The sequence below is a fragment of the Carassius auratus genome, chromosome 31 (genome assembly GCF_003368295.1).
Source record: "Carassius auratus strain Wakin chromosome 31, ASM336829v1, whole genome shotgun sequence".
NCBI lineage: Eukaryota > Metazoa > Chordata > Actinopteri > Cypriniformes > Cyprinidae > Carassius > Carassius auratus.
Genome location: NC_039273.1, coordinates 16,015,707 through 16,037,708, shown reverse-complemented (window position 1 = coordinate 16,037,708; position 22,002 = coordinate 16,015,707). Strand labels below are relative to the sequence as shown.

Sequence of the window (22,002 nt, the reverse complement as noted above, 5' to 3'; positions counted from 1 at the left end):
TTTATAATGGTATGTCACATGGTTTCAAAACATCCTTCTTCTCAGTATGGGAATACACTTTTGTTTATGGCCTCTGATTTCATTTCCATTATTGTTGGAAAATCATACAACAAATGTCTGGCTTCCCTCTATTCTTCTCCAAATCATCCGTATTTTCTTCTCTGAAGCACTTCGTCCTGTGAGTCCTTTCCCCTAAGCAGTTAAATAAAGAAACAACATGGCTGCCCAATAAGAGCTGTAATCTTTTGGCCGTCTTCCAGATTTTGGCTGGCTGGTGCTTGTTATTCCTCTGTTCACTCTGTGAAGGAAAAAGTGAGTATGAGTGATCTCAGACATTGGTGAGGGATGGAGGCGTGATGCCGTTGGTTAGACAGGCAACAAACTCCGTTCCGCTGGGAGGAAGAGGAGGCAGTGGAGGAGGACGGAGTACTGAAGCCACACATGTGGCTGTTAACCTCTTTATCTGTGATTTTAAAACCGAACATTCTTGATCTCAAAATGGCTGTTCCTATTAAAGCACATCAAAGTGCAGTGTGCTTGCGCAACAAGTTGACGTCAAGGGTTATGTGAGCCCGATAGAGACTGCAGAAAGAAATAAACAGAAATTCAGAGGTCGTCCGAGCCCTGAATGCTCACTAAGGCTGCATTTATTTGATCAAGAAGTAAATAAGTAATACTGTGAAATATTAAAATAGTTTAAAAGATACATTTTATATGAAGATGAGTGAGCAGGTGTACCTTTTTTTGTTCTATGCCTTTACATAACACTCTGTTTACCTGAATACATACATGTGTCAATTTCTGAACACTGAAAAGGAATCTCTCTCTCTGTCACACACACACACACACACACACACACACAAACATGCACACACACGCTATAAAAGCTTCCAGATGTTTTTTTTTCTGATCACTATCGCAGTGTGGTTGTCATGTTGGAGCTGAAATGTGAGTGATGAGTGTCTCTTTGGACAGAGAGAGAAAGAGAGACCTGCAGGAAAAGCTTTTTCACGGGAGATCACATCCTGAGGAAAAGAGTTTGTGCGTTTACACGTGTCACTCAGAGCGGCTGAGGAATGTGAGCATTAAAGCTGCCATTTGTCAAAAGTATCCTTGCATTTGACAATCAGTCAGACACCTCTAAGCACTGTTGACTACGGTATATATTCAGGAAGGGTCAGGGTCAGGGTTTGTGACGTACAGTGTGTCAGACACATTTACTGATATGATGAAAAACTCCAGTGGCCTCTTGGGAAGTGTCCGTCAGGGTAATTTGTGTGTTGGGGCAAGATTAGTTGCACGTGTGCAATTATTTATTTATAACATTAAATTATATATGTTAAAGGGCACCTATTATGCCCCTTTTTACAAGATATAATAATGGTCTTGGGTGTCCCCAGAATGTATTTGTGAAGTTTCAGCACAAAATACCCCACAGTTAATTTATTATAACCATTTGAAAATGTCATTTTTGGGGCCTGTTTTAAAAAGAGCTGTTTTGGTGTGTACCACCTTAAATATAAATGAGCTGCATATCCCCGCCCTGCCTTTGGATGAGGGCGTAACTGGCACACCTATTACAATGAGCGATCGGTATCGGTAGAAGCAGAATGGCTGAGAGTGGGAGACCCGCTGTTTTGTATGGCATTCAGCCGTATATGTTTGAACCAGAATCAGACCCAGATGATGAAGAGACTCCGGCAGAAGAAACACAAATGAGAATGGAGCAGGACGTCTCTGAATGGTTGTTTGATACATTTATGTACTTATATTTTAATCGCGTCCCCTTTGCAATTATGGATGTGCAACACGCACTGTGATAACGTTCGCGCAATTTTTTTAAACTACAAACACAAATACTGTGATAACGTTTGCCAAGTACAAACGAAATTATATTTATGCGAGGGAACGATTGCGTCATGTTGACATTACTTGTCGTACAGGTGTTTATGTGGAAAATGTGAGAAGATGGCTACAGAACCAGAAAATATATGCTGCAGGGAGATAGAACAGGTATTAATTTATTTACATTTGTAATTGTTGCAAAAAATAATAAGTTACATAAAACTGTCATACGCTATTTGTTGTATCAAAGGTTACAAGACGGATGCAACAACTTGAAGTCACTCCATCATGTATGGTAGACCATCCCGGAATGGATCCAGTTTGTTTAAATGTGTTTTCGTTACAAAACGCTTTTAACATTTACAGGGCTGACTATGGTCCCCTGCGACTTCGTGGAGTACAACAGTGAGTGTTAATGATTAGCACATTTAAGAAAAAATGTCAATTTCTTCTAAATATTACAAATGTTTTTATGAATTTTTGATGAATTAATTTTTAGTCTAATATTTTCCCGGGTTATAAGGAAATTATAGTGAAAACAAAACATATTATAGCTTTAAATAATTTCACAACAACTTGCATATACATTTTTTTATTTACATTATGTATAAAGACACTGAACTGTACAAATAAGTTTAGAAATTAAATAATTTTAATAAAAGGACATTCCTCCAAAAAAAATTGAACCATGATCAATTAAATATCAAATATTTCAACTCCAGACAACAAATGATAGATATTTGAAAGAAAAAAAAACACAGAAAAATCCTTGAACCCTGTTTTGAGAACGTGGCTATGTGTGTGTGTGCCTTAGTCGTTACAGATTTTTAGCTTATCGGAGTTTTGTGAGCTGGTGCTGGGGTTTCCTTGGACGAAAAGTTCGAGTTGTGATTCCATCCTGTGTGGTCCTGAGGATTCGAAGAGAGTTTCCTGATGCCCAGGGTAGTTATGTAGGTTTTCGACCACCTATTGATTAAACCGAGATACCCTACTAGAGATGGCCTCCTCCTTCTCTGGCCGGTCATACTCTGCGCACAATGCTGGTGGTATTGGTATCCTCAAAACATCATCCACATATGGTGCAGGATCCACAAAGACTTTATCAAATATGAGGTCCAGCAGGTCATCCACATATTCTGTGCAATATAACATTTTATTTTATTTTAAATTAGTCAAATATTGAGTTTTCTAATAGCTTGTAAGAAATTATGCAAAAAAGATATGTACATTTGTAGTAAATTTGTTAAGTAAACTCATTTTATACATACTGAATGTTGCTTGTGTCTTTACTTCTCTGACCCGGTATTCTCCCTTCTTGGCCTTTGGAAAGGTCACTTTGAACACCGGTCGACCAGCTGCTGTCGTGGCTTGAGGACGCCCGGCATTCTCATTGTAATGTAGTGCAGCCAGGTATAGTCTGTAAGCAATAAATACATTTTCAACATTTAATGTCTACAGTGTATGTAAAAGTAAATTTATTTTTACAACAATAACATTACCTGCACAACATTCCCAGAAATAGAAAAACCACATTTTTTGGTGTAAACCGTAGTATTACACTGTGGAAAACCTCGATAGAAGAAGTCTGATAGTGTGGACTTAGCTTGGCAACATCCTTCACAATTCTCTTGTTGGAGAGAACTTTCTCCAACTTGAGATATGGCAGTGTTCCTAAATTATTGGAAGTGTTACTATAGTATGATATGTAATTTTAAATAAAAAAAGGCAAGCTATATGATCTGTATACATTTTTTAAAAGTAACTATTGCTTCTTTAGCCTACATACCAGCAGCTAGCCACTTTTTTGTGTCTCGACTTCTCCTTGTTCCATGTAGACATGCTGGAAAATTGCTGTCTTCATGTGTGTGCTTATTTTGCATGTGGTTTAGCATAGACATCCATTTAGCCACTCTTTCAGGTCCACTGCTTGATGATGCATCAGTCCAATAGATGTGGTTTTTTATACTATGCAACCATTTACGTATTTTCTCACAACCCTTTAGCTTGCACACTTTTTCCAGCTGCTTTGAAATTCCTGGAGATTTCAATTAAATACAAACATGACAACACACAATAAGTAGAGCAATGTGTCATTACATATAATGTAATGGTGGTGTTTTATATATATATATATATATATATATATATATATATATATATATATATATATATATATATATATATATATATATATATACACACACACACACACAGTATATATATAAATAATCCGCTAACACATAATGATCCGCTAAAACAGTTTCAGCGCAATTATTAGTCTGTAAAAATTTAGAAAATGATATGATGGTAGTAAGGTTATTTACCTTTCTCTATGTGCCAGACATCATAGAATTGGTTGACATTGCGTTCCCTGAGGAATTTTTGTATTTGCGGATGTCGGTCAGTCACAATGCAGTCCAGAGTCACTCCATGAGCATCCAAAAAGTCAAGACCTCTCTTCAAACCTTCCTTTTCCATGTGGTAACTTCCTCCCACTTCATTACTCTGAAAATTGATTAAAATATAATTATTTTTTTGCGTTTAAAATAAAATATTCAAGTTTTCCAGGACATTGAATCAAAGGTTTCTGCTCATTTACCTGGACGAGTTGTACATCAACAACGGTGTTTGTCTCCAGGTCCATCATTGTGTAACTGCCATATTTGGCAGAGTGCCCTTCAAAAACAAAAATACATAATCTCTTAATACACAATGTGCCCTGTCTATAAGATAAAATTCTATATATTTTTTTCTTTATAAAAAAACAATGTAAATGTGTCCCACAATGTACCTGGTGAGTCAGCCCTCATATCTCCTCCAACAATGACCTTTTCCCTTTGAGCCAACAGCTGTAGCATCTCATCCTGCCAGTTTCTCCATTTGTAAACAATAGCAGGCTCAATGCACATTCGTGCATGACGACGAAAGGTGTCGTACTTGAAAAGATGTAACTTCATAGCTGCAAATATCTGACAACACATAGAGAAGAGTTGGTAAGCAGTAAATTAATAAATGAATAAACATATTTTTTTTTTACATTACACATTTTTAGTCTCATGTAACTGCAAAGCTATTGATTATTTCATTTACAAATACCTTTTCAATTGTGAAAAATGAAGCACCACTGAGATACACAGCAGCAGAAAGGTGAAGGTTTCCAGCTGGAGTACTGCCCAAAATCGGCTGACTGTTCCATTTCCGTGAGAACTGACAATGGTGGCAGAGTTGTTCAACACGTAGAAATGTTCCAATCCTTTGTGATCTTATATGACAGCTTCTATGACATACCGGGCACACATCAAACAGTTCCATGATGCAGGTCTTATAGACAATATATTTACAAATGTTTTGAATAGGGCTGGATTCTTGAGCTCTGAAAAAAAAAAAAAAACATTAATTTACATAAGCACTACAGAAAAATTAGATATGCTATAATTAAAACAAACATTATTCTAAAATATAATATAAACTTACGACAAGTCTTTTGGCTCTGTTATTGATGTGTCTGCCTCTGCAGGATTAAATGTGACATCAGTCTCTTGTGATGTTAGTATTGAAGAGCATTCCTGCAGGATATCTTCATCTTCCTCAAGGTCCAGACAAGGTCTTTTTGATGAAGTCTTGAGGGGCGTGGAAGACGCAACAGCTGTATGAGAAACTAATTTTGTGCTAACATCAAAACTTGACAATGTTGTCTCTGTCTGGACTTTTCACAATACATTGTTTTAAAGCAACTTTACAGAAAATGAATTTCGAAATGTGCATATAAAAATACAATTAGCTATTACAATTATATAATATTATATTGTATACTATATAATATAAATATAGTTATAAACATAAACATACAGACACTCCTGTGGTGTGTTTGAAGCGTCCTCATTGACAGTTGTGTACCAACACTGCATAGCTTTGATGTTTCTGTCTGCACGCCAATATCCCTCGTTCTACAGCTTCGTGTCGATGTGCTGGCCTTTGTATAAACATAGCAATTTTGATGTCTTGTCTTTACAGAAAACATACACGGTTTTTAATACAATATCTTTAAAAAATTATATACGTGTGGATACACACTTTACAAACAAGGTTTACATTATATACACAGTCAGATTTTCTACGACGACGACAACAACTTTAGACGCATTTGTTATTGAACTGGCTGACATCGACTGAAATGACTATTTTCTAAAAAAAACATGAAATACACTTACTTCTTCTGAAGGTGACGTTGCATCGCGAACAGTAGGCAACGATCCAGACTTGAGGATTAACTTTGAAGCAAGACCTGCTTTGAATTGACCCTCGTTCTCAAAACAGTCAGTCAAAAAATGATTCGCGCAAACATAAACGTATTTTGGAATTTTGAGTGGCGCCTTTCCTTCATAAATAAAATCCATCCACTGCGTTTTCAGTGGCTCTGATGTCGGAAGTAAGTGAAAACTACTATGTTCATTATTACATCCCACAACAGAACACTTATGTTTCTTAGGAGACATTACCGGCTGTCGTTGAAACAATGGAGGATGGTGTACAGATCACGGAGGGCGGGCTCTATGCCAAAACCAGATTGTCAATCAAACCACGTCGGTGGGGCTTAGCTCAATTCTACGTCACAGTGAGAGCAGTCTTAGAACAGGGCGTTTTGAGACAGTGCTCATGAATTATTGAGATTGTAAAAAAAACACTAGGTGGATTTTTATCATGCTAGGGTGGTTTTGCTCACACACTGCCAACACACATGTATGGTCAAACACCATGTAAAAGGGAATTTTGCATAATAGGTGCCCTTTAAAGCCCTTTATAAATGTGACATGCAAGAGCCACATGTAGCATGCTAATATGTATGATAATTTTATATTTAAAGTGAAATTTAATGAGCAAAATAAACTTTAAAGTAGGGAAAAATGAACTTTATTTAGAGGCAGATGCAACAGAATTATCAGCAAATAAATAAAAGTGTTTTTTTATATTTATTTTATTTTATTTAAGTTTATGTGACTATTGTTTGCAGTATTTTAATAAATGATAAATAAAATATCTAATAATTTAGACCTGACTTTTAATCATGGGTATAATTATTTATGTGATCCTTAGAAATTGAAACCAAAAATCCATTTAATAAAGGCATCAGTATTGACATTAGTCTTCATTAATACTGCCTTTGTTTTTTTCTGTGTTAATTTGGAGATTTAAAAATATCACGATTACAAATTTGAAGGTCACAATTAATTACAAAAAACCTGTGTGATTTAATGAATAAGTACTTGAATAATATATGAAAATTAAAGTATGATTTTAAAGGGCTACTCCACCCCAAAATTAAAATTTTGTCATTAATCACTTCCCCCGTGATATTCAAAACCCGTAAAGGTAATTTCGTCTTTGGAACACAATATAAGATATTTTGGATGAAAACCGGGAGGCTTGTGACTGTCCCATAGACTGCTAAGTGACTTAATCTGTCAAGGTCCTGAAAAGCATGAAAGACATCATCAGAATAGTCCATCTGCCATCAGTTGTTCAACCGTAACGTTATGAAGCGACGAGAGTACTTTTTATATGTGAAGAAAACAAAAATATCGACTTTGTACAACAATTCGTCTCCCCTGTCTCTCTGCATCCATTTTGGAGAATATCTGCTGAACTCAGACAGCATACGCTCTTCTGTGTCAGCAACTCCACGAGGAAACGTTATCTATGTGTATTTATGCCCTTATTTGAACAAAAACAGTGCATCCGTGCAGCGTGGCTAACACAAAAGAGTGTAGGCTCTTTTCATCCAAAATATCTTAAACTGTGTTCCAAAGATGAACAAAGCTTTTATGGGTTTGGAACAACATGGGGGTAAGTGATTAATGACAAAATGAATGTTTGAGTTTGCTAAAATTACTTCATTAGTAATAATAATTTGCTCTCTCTTTTTGGTTGGATCAACATATTCCAATTAATACACTCTAAAAAACAGTGGTAGTTATTAACCCAAGGGCTGGGTAAATATAGGACAGAAAATTAGGTTGTTTATTTAACCCAGCATAAGGGGTTGATTTAACCCAGATACAATTTTTTTAATTTTTACTGTATTATTATCTTATTTTTTACTTAATATATTAAATAATGTTTACAGATTAATTTAAATCATCTAAACTTTTCTAAAATAATCCACACAACCACTGGTTTGTATGTTAACTTCCTTTATTTTCCTTTAATTAGCATTTACAGCATTGTTTATATAGTTTTTAATAGGCTATACATATTGCCCGTATTTAAACTCGTTTAACAAACAATAAAACAAAAAATTAACGTTAAACAGAAGTAATTTGCGTGTTATTAACCAGTGTCTGTTGTTCTGTTTCACCGTAACTACGCTGCGTCGCGCTGGTTCTCTGCCCGAGTTAGAGTCATGTTCGGCGGGGAACTGCTCAAGGCTGAGGCCGCCCTCCTGCGTTTCATTCATAGCCGAAATATACTGCAATTGCCTTTATAACCTGCCCAAAGCAAACAGTAAACAGCTCTGAGGGAATATCTGTATTCTGTATCTTTATGAATTAAATCATTTATTTCACGCAAAGCATCAGGTTTTTTCATCACGCAAAAAGACGGCGACTTGTAAAAGGTGATTCATACCGCGTGCCTGTATGTTGCTCTGCATAAAATTCAACGATATTCAGCATAGTAATGATTTTATAGATTAAATAAAATGTATACAAACCTGTATTTTACCGACAAATTCGTCAATTCGATGGTGCTAAGAACTGCTCTCTTCAGAAGAGAAGCAAATCCCCACGATAAATAACTCAACTGCTGGGTTAAGTCTGACCCAGGATCTGAGTAATACAAAAACTACCCAAACATTGGTTTGTTACATTTGACCCAGGAGCTGCAAAACAACCCAAACACTGGGTTGTTACGTTTGCAAAACTACCCAAACACTGAAAAAATAACCCAAAAAATTACCCAAAAGGCTCAAACCAGCATTTGGGTTAAAAAAATAACCCCGGATTTTTTAGAGTGTAGGATGAGTAGATAATTAGATAACATTATTTTTTTATTACTCAATTATCAGAATAGTTTTTATGTGACAGTTTAAAATAAATGGAATGAATAGTTTCCCCACCGTATCTTTTTTTCTTTGAGACTCATTGGAGACACCCTGGCTTTACTGTCTGAGTCTGCTCATCTGTACCAGCTGATGGTCATTTGGTTTCTCTTTGCAGGAGAGACATAAGCATAGCTGTAGGGACCTCAGTCTGCAAGTTCAGCACCACACACACACGCACACACTCACCCCTCATGGGCCCTTCATCTACTAGATTTGGTTGCTGATTACCTCTGAGCTCGAGAGAGCATTCTTCATTCAACTTTCCCTGTGATCTTGCTGCCATTTGGCATGTCTGTGTTTAAAGTTGACCTTCAGCTGGAAGGTGCTCATCTTATTAAAGCACAACCTAAACATGAATCTGGATCTAATGACCTGCATTCAATTAGACCAGACAAGTTTTGAACTGCACCTTGAGCCTATGGGCCATCATTTCACTGTAAGTGCCAAGAGGGTCATGTTTAACATTCATCACAAGTGGCTGAACAGTATCATTAGGTGCTGTTATCTTCACACAGCACTTGTGTTTTTCTCCTCATTATTCCATGATCTCTTTCTGTGTTGTGTTTCAAGGTCATGGCTCAGAGCGTGTGCCTGTTTCGATTCAACGGTACAAACATATCACTGCTTGTTTCTGTGGTAACAGCCCCGCTGACCTCCTCGAATGTGGACCAATTAAAGGAGTCTCTGACATAGGAGGGCACTAACGTGTGAAGCCTTTTTGCTTTCTGAAAGTGATTAAGAGGATAAATCTTCCCATTTAGGGAAAGAGAGAGAAGATTATAGAGACTGTAGAGGCTACTGAAGAGGACAGATGGGTAGGAGTCTTGTTAATGAGTAGAAAGTATATTATAGTATAAAGCTTACAGTACTTTGTGGTATACTGTAAACTTTTTTTCTCATAACCAACAATAATTGTAATACTCCAGAAATTCAATAATATAGCTTTTAATTATTATTATTATTTTTTTGGAATTACTACTATTGCTACCAATACATATTTATGTAATTTTATGATTATGCAATAATCAACTCTCTAGTGTTCATCAAAGCTGCGTTTATTTGATTTAGTACAAAACAATAGAAAAATTTAAATCTAATGTGATAAAACAGATAAACAGATTAAACAACGGGAACATGAATTAAATCTATTATATATATATATATATATATATATATATATATATATATATATATATATATATATATACATTTATTCATTTATTCATTTAGCCGACGCTTTTATCCAATCCAAAGTGACTTACAAGGGCTTTTAAATAATATAATAAATAAAAAGAATACAGATAGAATAGAAAAAGTTTGTACATTGTACATTTGATAGGTAAGACTCAAACCACTGAAGAGTGGTTCCTGAAATGACCTTTGCCAGTAGGGTTGATAGGGGGATCTGGTGGTTAACGGTGTCAAAAGCATTGGACAGATCAAGCAGGATAAGTAGTGAAGATTTTGATTCCGCTTCTGCAGGTCTTATGGCTTCAACAACTGAGAGCAAATCAGTCTCAGTTGAATGTCCACTTCTGAAGCCAGATTGGTTGCTGTCAAGGAGGTTGTTCTGTGTGAGAAATGCAGAGACTTGGTTGAACACAGCTCATTCAAGTGTTTTAGCAATGAAACGAAGAAGGGAAACTGGTCTATAGTTCTCTAAAAGAGATGGGTTAATGTTGAGTTTCTAAGTAGTGGAGTTATACGAGCCTGTCTAAATGATGAGGGGAAAACACCAATGTGCAGGGATGTGTTAATGATGTGAGTGAGTGCAGGTACAACTGCAGGAGAAATGACTTGAAGGAGATGAGATAGAATAGGATCAAGCGGGCAAGTAGAAGGATGATTAGAAAGGAGTTTAAATAGTATAAATAGTATAAATAGTGGTCAAATGGGATGCTTTGAGCTCTTATATACTTGTGGCATGAATTTGAAGTGTTCTTTGTAAAAATCTTGATGCAGATTAATGAGGCAGAATGTGTGTTTATTCATGTTTTGTATTATTTGCAGGTCCATTGTCTCGGAGCCCTTGTGAACTTTTGCCAGTTGGGGTGGGTCACCCAGTTCAGGCCATGTTAAAGAGTTTTACCGCCCTATCAGGCTGCGCTAGCCGAGGAACCGTCAGCCTCCCTCAGGAGGTGCACATCATCAACCTACGAAGAGGCAATGCACAAGGAGACAGAGAGAAACCAGCACAGGTGAGATTCCTTCACTACTAGACCTTTACCAGCACCTCAAATACAGCAAAGGCTCCTTATGTGCACTGCAAAGGCTTGTTAATTAAATGCATCCAGTAGCTCATCTCAGTCATGTCAAGTTGTGTCATAATTAAGCATTGGAACATGAAGTTTATGCATAATCAAGAATACTAGCTTGACCTCAGATGTTTTCATGCTTTCATGCTGCTGTTTTGCAAAGTAAATAAAAATTTATATCAGAGAAGCTCCAAAACATAATTCTAAAGATAAGTTTTAGTATTCATTTATTTAAGGAATAATACAGTAAAACAGTAATACAGTTGTTCCTGTGATGGCAAGGCAGGCTCCAGTCTTCAGTGTCACATGATCCTTCTTAAATCATTATAATATGCTTATTTAGGGAACAAGAAACTATTTAATTGTAATCAATGTTGGAAATGGTTGTGCTGGTTAATATTTAGTGGAAAAAAAAGTGAATCTCTTTTTGTTTTTTACCTAAATTTGCTAAATTCATAATGTATATTTCAGTGATTTCAAAGCTTTAAAAATGACCTCTTATTTTTTAGACTGTCACCTTTATAGTCAAACAAGATTTGGTTCTCTTTACCAGATTGAATGTAGTTACAGTATAATTTGTATTTGTTTGGAAACAAGAATTTTAAATAGTCTTTAATTTGTCGCTTTAATTTGTTCAGTATTTCCATGCAGCCTTAAACACAGACCAGCAGAAATGTTGTCAGACAAAAAGGGTGCTGTGAACCCCGTCTGTGCACTATTTTAGATTGTTCAAATAGCAATTTCACTGTTGTGAAACATCAAGCCACTAAAACCTGGAAACGAAGAGTTGTATAAATGGCTGCTTGGCAGAGCTGTTTCTTGCGGGTTTAACTTGCAATGATGAAGTGGGTCTAAACATACTTTAATTTCTAACTTGGCTGAGGTGATGATGAGTTGGCTGGGTTGTTGAGCTGTTAGTTCTCTTGTTAGTTGGTCAGGATGTTGTAGAAACACATTTCTGGAAGGTCTATTTGGCCGAGAGCTGTGCAGACTCTAGATGTTTGCAATGAGATCTGTGTTGCATAATAATTTCTGTAATTAGTCTTTTCTTCAAGAACATGCACAAAAACACACCCTGGTTTCAGAAAATAATGAGATAAGATACTGATATGAACCTTTTTTACCCAAGTTGTACTTTATTCTAGTCCCATTAGTAACCAGTGAATATGGAAAGAAAATATGTACTTGGAAAAAGATTGGCCTTCAAGTTTTCAGCCCTCACATATCCCAAGAAAAACATCACTGGGCCTCAGGAAAGTTGAGGTAAGTTTTGGAGCCTCTGTCTGGGCTTTTGTGAGCAAAAAGGGAGTCCGAAAGATGGAGTGAGAAGGGCCAAAAGAAGAAAAAAGACAGAGTGCAAATGGGCGCAGTTGTCGGGCACTATCAGCCACGCGGATCGAGAAAGTCTCTTTCTCCTTTTTGAACTCTGTGTGGCTTGGACTCACAGCTCTATTGAAATACAATATCAGTCCCTGCCGACACAGACAATGATGGCTTTAAACCGCCTTGCTTTCACTCTCGTGTGTTTTTTGCATCAGGGAGCAAGTATCACTCAACTGGGTCGGGCAAACAAAAAGCTTTCTTCTTCACCCCTGCCAGGGTTCAAAGCCCTCTCAGATTTTACTCTGTGGTGCTCCATTAGACTGGCGCTCATATCCATACCACATACTGTGTGCCTTCATGCATTGTAATCAGGATCGCTGTGAGTAGTTGTTGTTCCCTCCACCCTGACAGACAGGAAGCAGAAGAAAAGTGTACTGGCCAAAGCACAGGAGCGGAGTGCTGTAAACATCCGTGCCAGAGAGATCAGATTGTTGTTGGTGGCTTCAGTATGTGAAACAAAAGCCTGAGGAATGTTATCTGACATATCTCAGAAGTGTAAGCAACATGGCGAGAGAGAGAGAGAGAGAGAGAGAGAGAGAGAAAGAGAGAGAAAGAGCTTTTTTTGTTTTCAAGTTGTCAATCCCAAAGTCATTGGCAAACAAAAGATTTCTTTGATAAACTTAAATGCTTTTATAGGCAAAATTCACTCCATTCATCAGCCAGCCAGTCAACAGGCTCAATTTGTGTCTCAAAGAAGTCATTCAGTTGTTACTTTTATGTATTTAATGTTTAAAATTAAGACTCACCAAGCACCAAGTGCAATGAAGAGGAAATAACATAAAACTACTAGCCAGTAATTTTATTGTGAGCTACTTTAATATTTATCTCAAGAACTCCATGTGGTGATGCATACTGTATTTGTAATATTCATCAAATTAAGCCACTAAAAATAGAATAAGAGGAGCAAAATCAGGTCCTTAGACTGGCTCATTACTGTTTATCACCTGAATGAAATGTTTAAAAATTATGTTTATTTTGTATTTATTTATTTTTCTGTAATCGGTTTAGGTGGTCTCATAGTACGGAGCCCTGAACATGACATGCAAGAAAAAATAAATAAATAGTGCGCACGATTTACTAATTCGTTCCCTCAGTTTACTAAAACGTGCACATGATTATTAATGCATTCCCTCGATTTACTATTGCGTTCGCTCGATTTGCTAAATCGTGTGCACGATTTAGCAAATTGATTGGACGAATTAGTAAATCATGCGCCAATTTTATAAATCGAGTGAACGCAATAGTAAATAGAGGGAACGCTATAGTAATCGTGTGCACGTTTAAGTACAATGAGGGAACGAATTAGTAAATCGTGCACACAATTTAGCCTTATATTTTTTCCTGCGTGTCATGTGCGGGGCTCCGTACTCATAGCATGGAAAAGTCACTTAAGTCTAGTCACTTTATTGTAGCTTAACAATTATGTAATTAAAAAAAAAGTTATTTGAAAGGAATTAATACTTTTGTTCAGCAAGGACGCATTAATTTAATCAACGGTAAAGGCATTGCTATATAAATTTATATTTGAAATATATTATATTTTTGAATAGAAAACAGTTATTTTAAATTATAGTAATATTTCACAATATTGCAGTTTTGATCAAATAAATAAAGCCTTGGTCAGCATAAGAAACTGTCTTGGATTTAATAACATGACTTTTTACACAAGCACCATTAGTCACAGTTCATGCTTTTGGATCCTGTCCTCTAAAGTAAATGTGCCTCATCAGGACTTTGCAATGGCCTGAAACCATGTGCTGGAGATGTGTGAAAGTCAACATGTCTCAACTAGCCAGCAGGATTCCAGCAGCCTATGGCTGAAAGCGAATCAGAGCTCTGGCATTGATAAATGAGACATGTCATTTTCTGCTATGCTATAATGCCATTGACCTTTTGTTTTTGTTAGGAAATGGCTAAAGAGCTCAATTCCCTATGATGCCATTGTTGTGGGTTTGTATCAGTATCTTGGTAACAGATTTTTTTTTTACTATTTGCACATATCTGGCTAACAATTGAATAGTGGCCAAGACTATGTTTTCTCAGCACATTCTTGACCCTTGTTGGAGTCCTGACAACAGTATGTCTTGGTTAGTTTTTCATATGCAAATTTATTATACATATTTTTCTTAATATAGTCAAAGAAAGAGTAGAATATGTATAACACGAATAATACCAAGCAAAAGGTGTTAGCTTGCCAAGCACAAATGCTAACAAAATAACATTACAAGTTTCCATGTAGTTCCCTTAAAATATGTAATAAGCTTTTGGAAATGTCATTTTGGCTCCACTAATAGCACCACACAGAATTGCAAAAATAAAAGAAATTGCTTACTTAAAGTTATTTCTGCACAAACTGGAGAAGGTATTTTAACATCCAAAAAATGACACACTTTGCCTTTAAAAAGTGCAGCAAACTTAAGTTTGCGCTTCATAGCACTGTGCATATGAGTGGATTTTAAGCTACCTCTTAAGCCTTATATGAGGTTTTGTCTACACACAGGAAGATAAGACTGTTCCTTTCACTGCATTCCAAACAGCAGATATTTCAAAGACAGCTCCAGATAGTCTGCACAACGATAGAAAGGGAAGATTATGGATGCACTGAACAAAAGAATCATGACAGCTGTTGATGTACACACATCCGACCTAGGGATCCTTACTATCTAAGGGACTAAAGATCAGAATATAATCTCACACGCACATTTGGAAACTGCAGGACCAGGATGTTAACGCACTTGCACAAATTCTGATGTTCATTTTTATCTGTGTGCTATAATGTTCACTGTAGGGGTGTCCCCGAATAAGGATTTTCATAGTCGAATCGGAATTTTTGAATCTTGCTGATATTCGACTAATAGTTGAATCATATGTTTGGGTCAGGGCAAAATACATTAACAAGAGTCAAGTCAGACATTCGACTCACATAATTACTGATGTTAACACACAGGGAAAATGTGTAATGAAAACCTTGCAGATATAAACGGGGTAAATAATGTTTTATGTTTTGATGAACAGATAACTAACACTTAATGTTGACGAAACCATAGCAATATATATATATATATATATATATATATATATATATATATATATATATATATTTACAATATTGCTCTCATTACCGTATTTTCTGGACTATAAGTCACACTTTTTTCATAGTTTGGCTGCGACTTATAATCAGGTTGGACTTGTTTATCAAAATTAATTTGACATGAACCAAGAGAAATGAACCAAGAGAAAACATTAGCGTCTACAGCCACGAGAGGGCGCTCTATGCTGCTCAGTGCTCCTGTAGTATACACTGAAAACAAGTTTTTGATCAATGGGATTCAACTCATAATTTCATATAGAATATGCTTCATTATTAATACAACACAACATTAATATTAAGACTTATAGGCTATTTGCAAAAAGGACCCAAATGCACATGAACATATCTGCAGGGCTCTGAATGCGAACTCCTTTTGTGGACGCGTTCTTCATGAAACAATGTGCAGAAACACTGCAGCTAAACTCAAAAAATTCAGAGCATTTTAGTATAACTTTAGTCTTCTCATTATAATAGTATGTGTATGTGTAGTATAATAGCTGAAGAGATATCTCCGTAGTACTACAATGAAGCGTTTGACTCAAAACCAAATGCATCTAATATCAGGTAAATAATATATAAATGACATGTATACACCGGCTGAAATGTTTTGAAATCACTTGTAGCTTACCTGTTCGAAAAAATCCAGTCTCTGCCTGTGTCAGTTTGAGTCTTGTTAAAGTTTTAAATCCCTGCCGCCAAGATGCTCCTCTGTCGGTCACAGATTATGGAAAGTGAAACATAAATTTATAGGGGTGGTTGGATTTATTTACGCACTTTAAAATATTAATTTGAAGCTTCTCTCTTTTCAGATTCTTACAGTTTTATCATAATAGGCTGTATATTAACTTATTGGGATAAAACCGGTAGCTCTATAAAGAAAAAGACATTTGAGCTCCCCATATAGTCAAAATGGCATAGCAGCCCGTGAATATTCGACTGTTAGATTGGTAGTCGAATCAAAGCTTCGATTCGTCGACTATTTGGTGTCACACCTAGTGCACTGCAATTTTTTTTTTTTTTTTACAATTCTGTATTTTTCTTTTTTTTAAGTAACAATTATTAAAAAAACAAATTGTAAAGCAGCACACATTTGCTTATTTAATAATACTTTTTTTCAGAAAATACATCTTGTTTAAGGATTCACAATAATTGTGCATTCAGATTTTCCCAATTTTTATATTTAGATTACCTTTGCTTTTATCTAACGGTATCTTAAAAACATTGTTACCATAATATAATATCATGTTAGCGCTTCATAATTTATAAAGCTGAAATAAAAGTTAAAGGGCATATTGCAGGTTAGAGACACCAGTGAGTCGATATATAGAAAAATAATGTAGGAACTAGTTTATTTACACTCTTAAATAACCACAGATACAATAATGAGCCTGCTATGCAGCCAAGAGAGCAGGGTCAGGCCAGAATTAGACAAAACAGCGGTCAGAGGAGACAGATTGAGTTGTGCTGCGAGAAGAACAGAGCAGATCTTGGTGAGAGACTGATGTTAGCTTACAGATATTCACACGTTAGCTAACGATATGTAATCAGGCAATAGCAAAGCTAGCATTAGTCATCTTTGAGTGTTGATACTTACCAATAACAGAAACTAATAAGTGTTGATCAGGCGTGTCACACTCGTTAATATCCGACACTAACATTACGTGATATAGCGGTTTCTCATCACCGCAGGAGAGAGAGAGGAAGAGGGAGATAAACACATTTTTGACTCATTATGTGCTTGTGTGGGAAAAGCTAAGATTCTGAGGAAAGTTAGTGCTGCAAGGAGTTACATACTGGGCCTTAATGGAGAATGTGACCCCCCCCCCCCCCCCCCCCCACACACACTTGATATGCAGTGCCTGCATAAATTATTACTCTGAGCTAAATACTTGTATGTATAAATAAATTAAAGATTTGAATATTAAAACAATCTGGATAACAATTTACTTCACATCTCATTAATTAATTATGTTTACTGATTTGGAAGTTAGCAAAAAAAAGACTTACGGTGAACAGTTGACGTTTTTGTGGTCCTGCATCTCTGACAGATCTGTGATTATCACGTCTCCCGTCGGCGGTCGAGCCACAGGCTGACAGGGACCCGATGAAGGTACTGCGTGCACAGAAGGAACCGCAGCAGTCACGAAGCGAGTCTCACTCTCTACTTGCTTCGATATCCCATGTTGAACTGCAGCATATAGCCGGGATGATAACCCTTCAGTGTAAAGTGATCGCTACACAATATTGCATTTTTCAAAGTCGATGTCCCGACAGCCTGGAGTTTGTGCAACCTCCACAAACACAATCATTAACCAAGACAATGATAAATTGAAATAAAAATAACTACCGAAAACACAGAACTGTCAAGGAAACCATCATAATTTTTTCTTCTAAATTTGTGCCTTGGTGTCTTGTAAAACATTTTCAAATCCTGCAGTAACAGTTCTATAGAACCTTGTATGATGATTTTCAGTCATTTGGGATTTTAATCTGTGATATCCACTCTAATTGCTAGGACATGTGAAACAACGTATCTTGTTTTAAGGATGAAGACAAACATATTAAGACTTTTTTTTTCACTTTAGCCATTTCCAAAGTGACCTTTGTGGTCGGATGATTCCATTAAAAACCATGACTCCAGTAACTGGTCTCGAATTCAGCTTGTGTGGCTCAGAAACTAGTAAACATGAATGTCCCAAAGGTCCGTAGTGTCATTCTAATGGTGCAATTCTAAGAAGGCACTCATTCACTTAATATATTCTTTTCACCCTGGTCAAAGTTCATGTTTTTGTCAATTGTGGTCCTCTGCAAGATAAAAAAAAAAAGTCTTGCTAATCACACAGAATGCTGAGTCCAGGCAATTTTTCATTCCTGTGGGACTCCAGACTTTAGAAGTGTTCTAATGTCATGCAAGTCTATTTGTCCTTGACACATTTTTGCGGCAGAGAGCGCCACATTTCTTATGGTTTACATACAGTATGAACCCCTCTGGACTATTTGTTTTGGACTGCTTCCAGATGTTCTCCATTTCTCTGTGGGGACGTGAATTCAGTTCAGTTCAGTATTCGTTGGCTTGCTTCACTGTGCTAATGAAGGAGTGCTGGGTTACCCGGCACGCCAAAACTTTCCTCACCAGTTATATTTAAGAGATTTAATGTATTGGCGAAACTGGACTCTGTCCTGACACCTAGCTCAGTGTCTCCCAGGCCTTGTTCACCTGTGTGGTCCCTGGCTGGGTGGTAGGAGGATAGATAAATCTGTCTGTCCGTGACTCCTTGGTGTCAACAGAGGATGTTTGGAAGGGACTGAGGCCGGTTTGTGGGGTCACGGATGTGGGAGAGAGAGTTTGGCCTTGTTTTTTTTCTCCACTTAAATGGAGAAAGATAAGCACCCAAGGACATCTGGCTGAATTATATTGAGCCTTGACATTAACAACAACCTACCTAGAGCACTGGCATAGATGTGGCCTTTTGGATTCACACACCCACATTTAAATGCACAACCAGACTGCCTTCTCTCTTTTTTCACAGAAAAACACACACACACACACACAACGTTCAAATCCAACATGGAGACTGTGGCAGGGTCGTGTTTCACTTGCCCAGGCACCACCGGCCTTCAACAACAGATGGATCAGATCCTCCAAGACATAAACAATTCAGCCGAGCCCTGATTTACTGCTCCCAAACACAACGTTGAAAACCTAGAGGTGGGATAGGGTTACTGACCATCCCGGTTCTGGCAACTAGCGGGACCTGTCCATAAATGTGCAATGAACCATTATAGGATGTGCTCTGCTTTGCAAAGATAATTAACTGAACTGATAACCGATGGAGACTGAAACACATGGTAAGAGTCATATTTTATTTGTCTAATGATCAGCAATGTTTTGCTTAACTCTACACATCCAGTACAGTGGTCTGTACTGTGTAATCTGACGAGGGAGATGTTCCATCTTTTTTTTTTGAAAAAAATGCACTTGTTGCAGTGCCTTCTCTAATACCAGAAACATCTGCCTTCGAATTTAGATTTGATTTTAGCTAAAGAAATATTTTCAGAGGCAGGATAATTAAAATGCTTTCATACATTCTTTTGTGCCATCAACATGCAATGATGCATTAAAATGCTGTCTCTGTGGGCAGCTCATTAGAGTTTTGGCATGTCTACCTCTATTAGAAGGTAATACAAATAATTTAAAGCAAGTGATACTGTGATAAACCACAACTTACTGCTGTAATTATGGATTATATGTCTATTTTTATATTTGTGCCTCTGAGTTCAGAGACTGGGTAAACATGCACTCTGTCTTTCTCGCATCCTCCTGTTAGAAATATCGGTATCACTTGCCCTTCATATTGTGTGAAATTTACAAGCTGTTAGTCATGCAGTCTCTTGGAATGTAAGTCAGGGCATAGAGATCATAAATTTATCTCGTTTTGTGTGAAGTGTTTTGTTTTGGAATGGGTCTTGGATGCTTGTTTACAGAGTCAGCATGAATGCAGCTGGTCCGTCAGCAATTACGGCAAGGGTAGTCTCCAAAGGCTCCAGATCCCTCCCGTCCCCTCGCAGGCTCAACCCTGTCAGATAGGGGTGGAGACATTTGCTCGGAATTGTGAGCAAGAGTGTTTTTGGGTCATGTTCAAAACTCAAGTACATAGTAATTGTAATTTATTGCTGTACTTAAGTATTATTTTGGGGAGCTTGTACTTCATCCAATTACTGTTGCAACTAAGTTCTTGAAGTTTTAATTACACTGTAATTTACAGTAAATAGTAACTTTACACTGTAATGTACAGTCAATGTAATAAAAAAGGCAGCTGCAGTTGCCAAAACTTTACCGTAAAAATATGGAATAAATATCTTAGGTTTTAAGGGACTGGACTAAAATTTGCAATAACTAAACAAATTAACATAAAATGTAAGATAAAACCCAAATTAACATAAATGATAGCAATAACTAAAAAGAAATGCTTTTGCAAAATAACATCAAATATAAAGTTTATCTTCGGGAACTCGAGCTGCGTCGAGCGCTTTCGGGGAACGCCTTTGGCAAGAACAACTCTGAATATTGTGTGCAATCAGTCCAATGGAAGAGCGTGGCGTCACGGGTGGGGTGACGTACGTGATGGGTGTGTACGCTTCGATCCCGGAGGGCTCTCTTCGAGGAGGGAGCCTTCGCCAGCGTTCCTCGCGATTCCGGTCCCACTTTCGCCGAGGCGGAACGGCGCCGGCATTCGTTGGGTTCGCAGATCGATCTGTTGGAGGGAATGGAGACGGGCACGTCCTTGTCCTTATCTCCTACCTTACCCATTAGATCTGCCCGATTCCTGGGTTCGGAAGCCCAAGCTTAGGTTCTTCCCCCCCGAGCATCGGGCTTGACGCTCCGCCTTTCTTTCTCCGAGGAGATTGATACGGAGGGCGTCGGCAAGCTTTTAGTTGCACAAACATAAAGTTGCATAAGCATATACAATAAACAGTGTTATGCCTAACATTATACGAGCAGCTATTTAATTTCAGAGGGGATTAATATTGTTTGTGTGAATAATTATTTGCGCGTTGTCGAGGCAACACGTGTATTACATCATTTTCAGTTTTCATATGAATTTTCTATACCCGACCGCTTGTCTGGTTGTTTAAACTCCATTTAATAAGGAGGAGTTAATTCTATTACTTCAATGTGTACTTTGTCACAATCTAGACCGTGTTTACTTGTCTGATTGTTTTGATTTCATTAAATTCTAAGAAATTGAATAACTGAGAAGTTAAAGAAGTTTAAAATTCTGAGGAATATAATGACTTTGAGAAGTCAGCACTTCAATGTGTACTTTATCTCAATCCAGACCGTATTTACTTGTCTGATTGTTTGATTGTTTAAAATTCTGAGGAATATAATGACAGTTATTGAACATGTGAAGTTAGATGTACTGGAGGGACTGCTGGGTGGGAGCAGCCCCCTCCATGTACAGACAGAGCAACGCTCTGGGCCAGCGACTTCTCAGCCTAATCCGAATCCGATGTCAGGCTGGGAGGTCCACGGCCAAGAAGTCATGACGCATTTCAGTCACGACTACAGAGGGCGGCCCCTACTGGGGTAGAGCGGTGTCCACCTCATTATACGGTGCCCGTCTCACCTCAGTGCCCTCGGGAGGTGGGTCTGCCAACCCTGCCAGAGTTTCAGGGCACAGCCGCTTCCAGCAAGCACTGCTCTCAGTTATTTCCGCCCGTGAGCGTAGCGGAGCTGAGACGCTCGCCCCCCCTTCGGGGGCCTCTTACACCAGATGTCAGTCTCTAGAGACTGATTCCATTAGTACATCAGTTAGCAGCGTGAA

General features: G+C 37.5%; 2 protein-coding genes and 1 long non-coding RNA gene across 5 annotated transcripts in view; 2 read left to right on the top strand and 1 right to left on the bottom strand.

The window, feature by feature from the left end:
* The window catches only part of LOC113050653 (transforming growth factor beta receptor type 3-like), a 117,614-nt gene that overhangs the window by 25,455 nt on the left and 70,157 nt on the right, over nt 1–22,002 (top strand). For both annotated transcript variants that reach the window (XM_026213851.1, XM_026213850.1), the window contains exon 3: nt 10,955–11,142. In XM_026213851.1, coding sequence (XP_026069636.1) covers nt 10,955–11,142 — 188 coding nt within the window. The remainder of the gene's footprint in view (nt 1–10,954; nt 11,143–22,002) is intronic.
* Nucleotides 1,328–2,796, top strand: LOC113050655 (uncharacterized). The gene is made up of 3 exons (XR_003276798.1): nt 1,328–2,013; nt 2,096–2,250; nt 2,660–2,796. It is a non-coding gene; the product is annotated as an uncharacterized LOC113050655 (long non-coding RNA).
* On the bottom strand, nt 2,422–6,217 carry LOC113050654 (uncharacterized). Of its 2 annotated transcripts, XM_026213852.1 has the most exons (11): nt 6,057–6,217; nt 5,693–5,818; nt 5,320–5,552; nt 4,942–5,218; nt 4,637–4,814; nt 4,445–4,521; nt 4,170–4,350; nt 3,632–3,880; nt 3,345–3,516; nt 3,114–3,262; nt 2,422–2,981 (listed from the first exon to the last, which is right to left on the bottom strand). In XM_026213852.1, the coding sequence occupies exons 2-11, from the start codon at nt 5,726–5,728 to the stop codon at nt 2,812–2,814; spliced, it is 1,722 nt and encodes a 573-aa protein (XP_026069637.1). In that variant the 5' UTR covers nt 5,729–5,818; nt 6,057–6,217; the 3' UTR covers nt 2,422–2,811. The 2 variants fall into 2 exon arrangements, with proteins under 2 accessions (XP_026069637.1, XP_026069639.1); XM_026213854.1 differs by having other exon boundaries at nt 5,693–6,097.

Bases quoted from the DNA above. Each gene is read 5' to 3' on its own strand.
- LOC113050654 (XM_026213854.1), bottom strand. From the start codon at position 5,866: ATGTTTTCTGTAAAGACAAGACATCAAAATTGCTATGTTTATACAAAG. The intron at 4,351-4,444 runs GTAAATGAGCAG...ATCAATTTTCAG, and splicing joins TTGATGTACAACTCGTCCAG to AGTAATGAAGTGGGAGGAAG. The intron at 2,982-3,113 runs GTATGTATAAAA...TATATTGCACAG, and splicing joins AAAGACACAAGCAACATTCA to AATATGTGGATGACCTGCTG.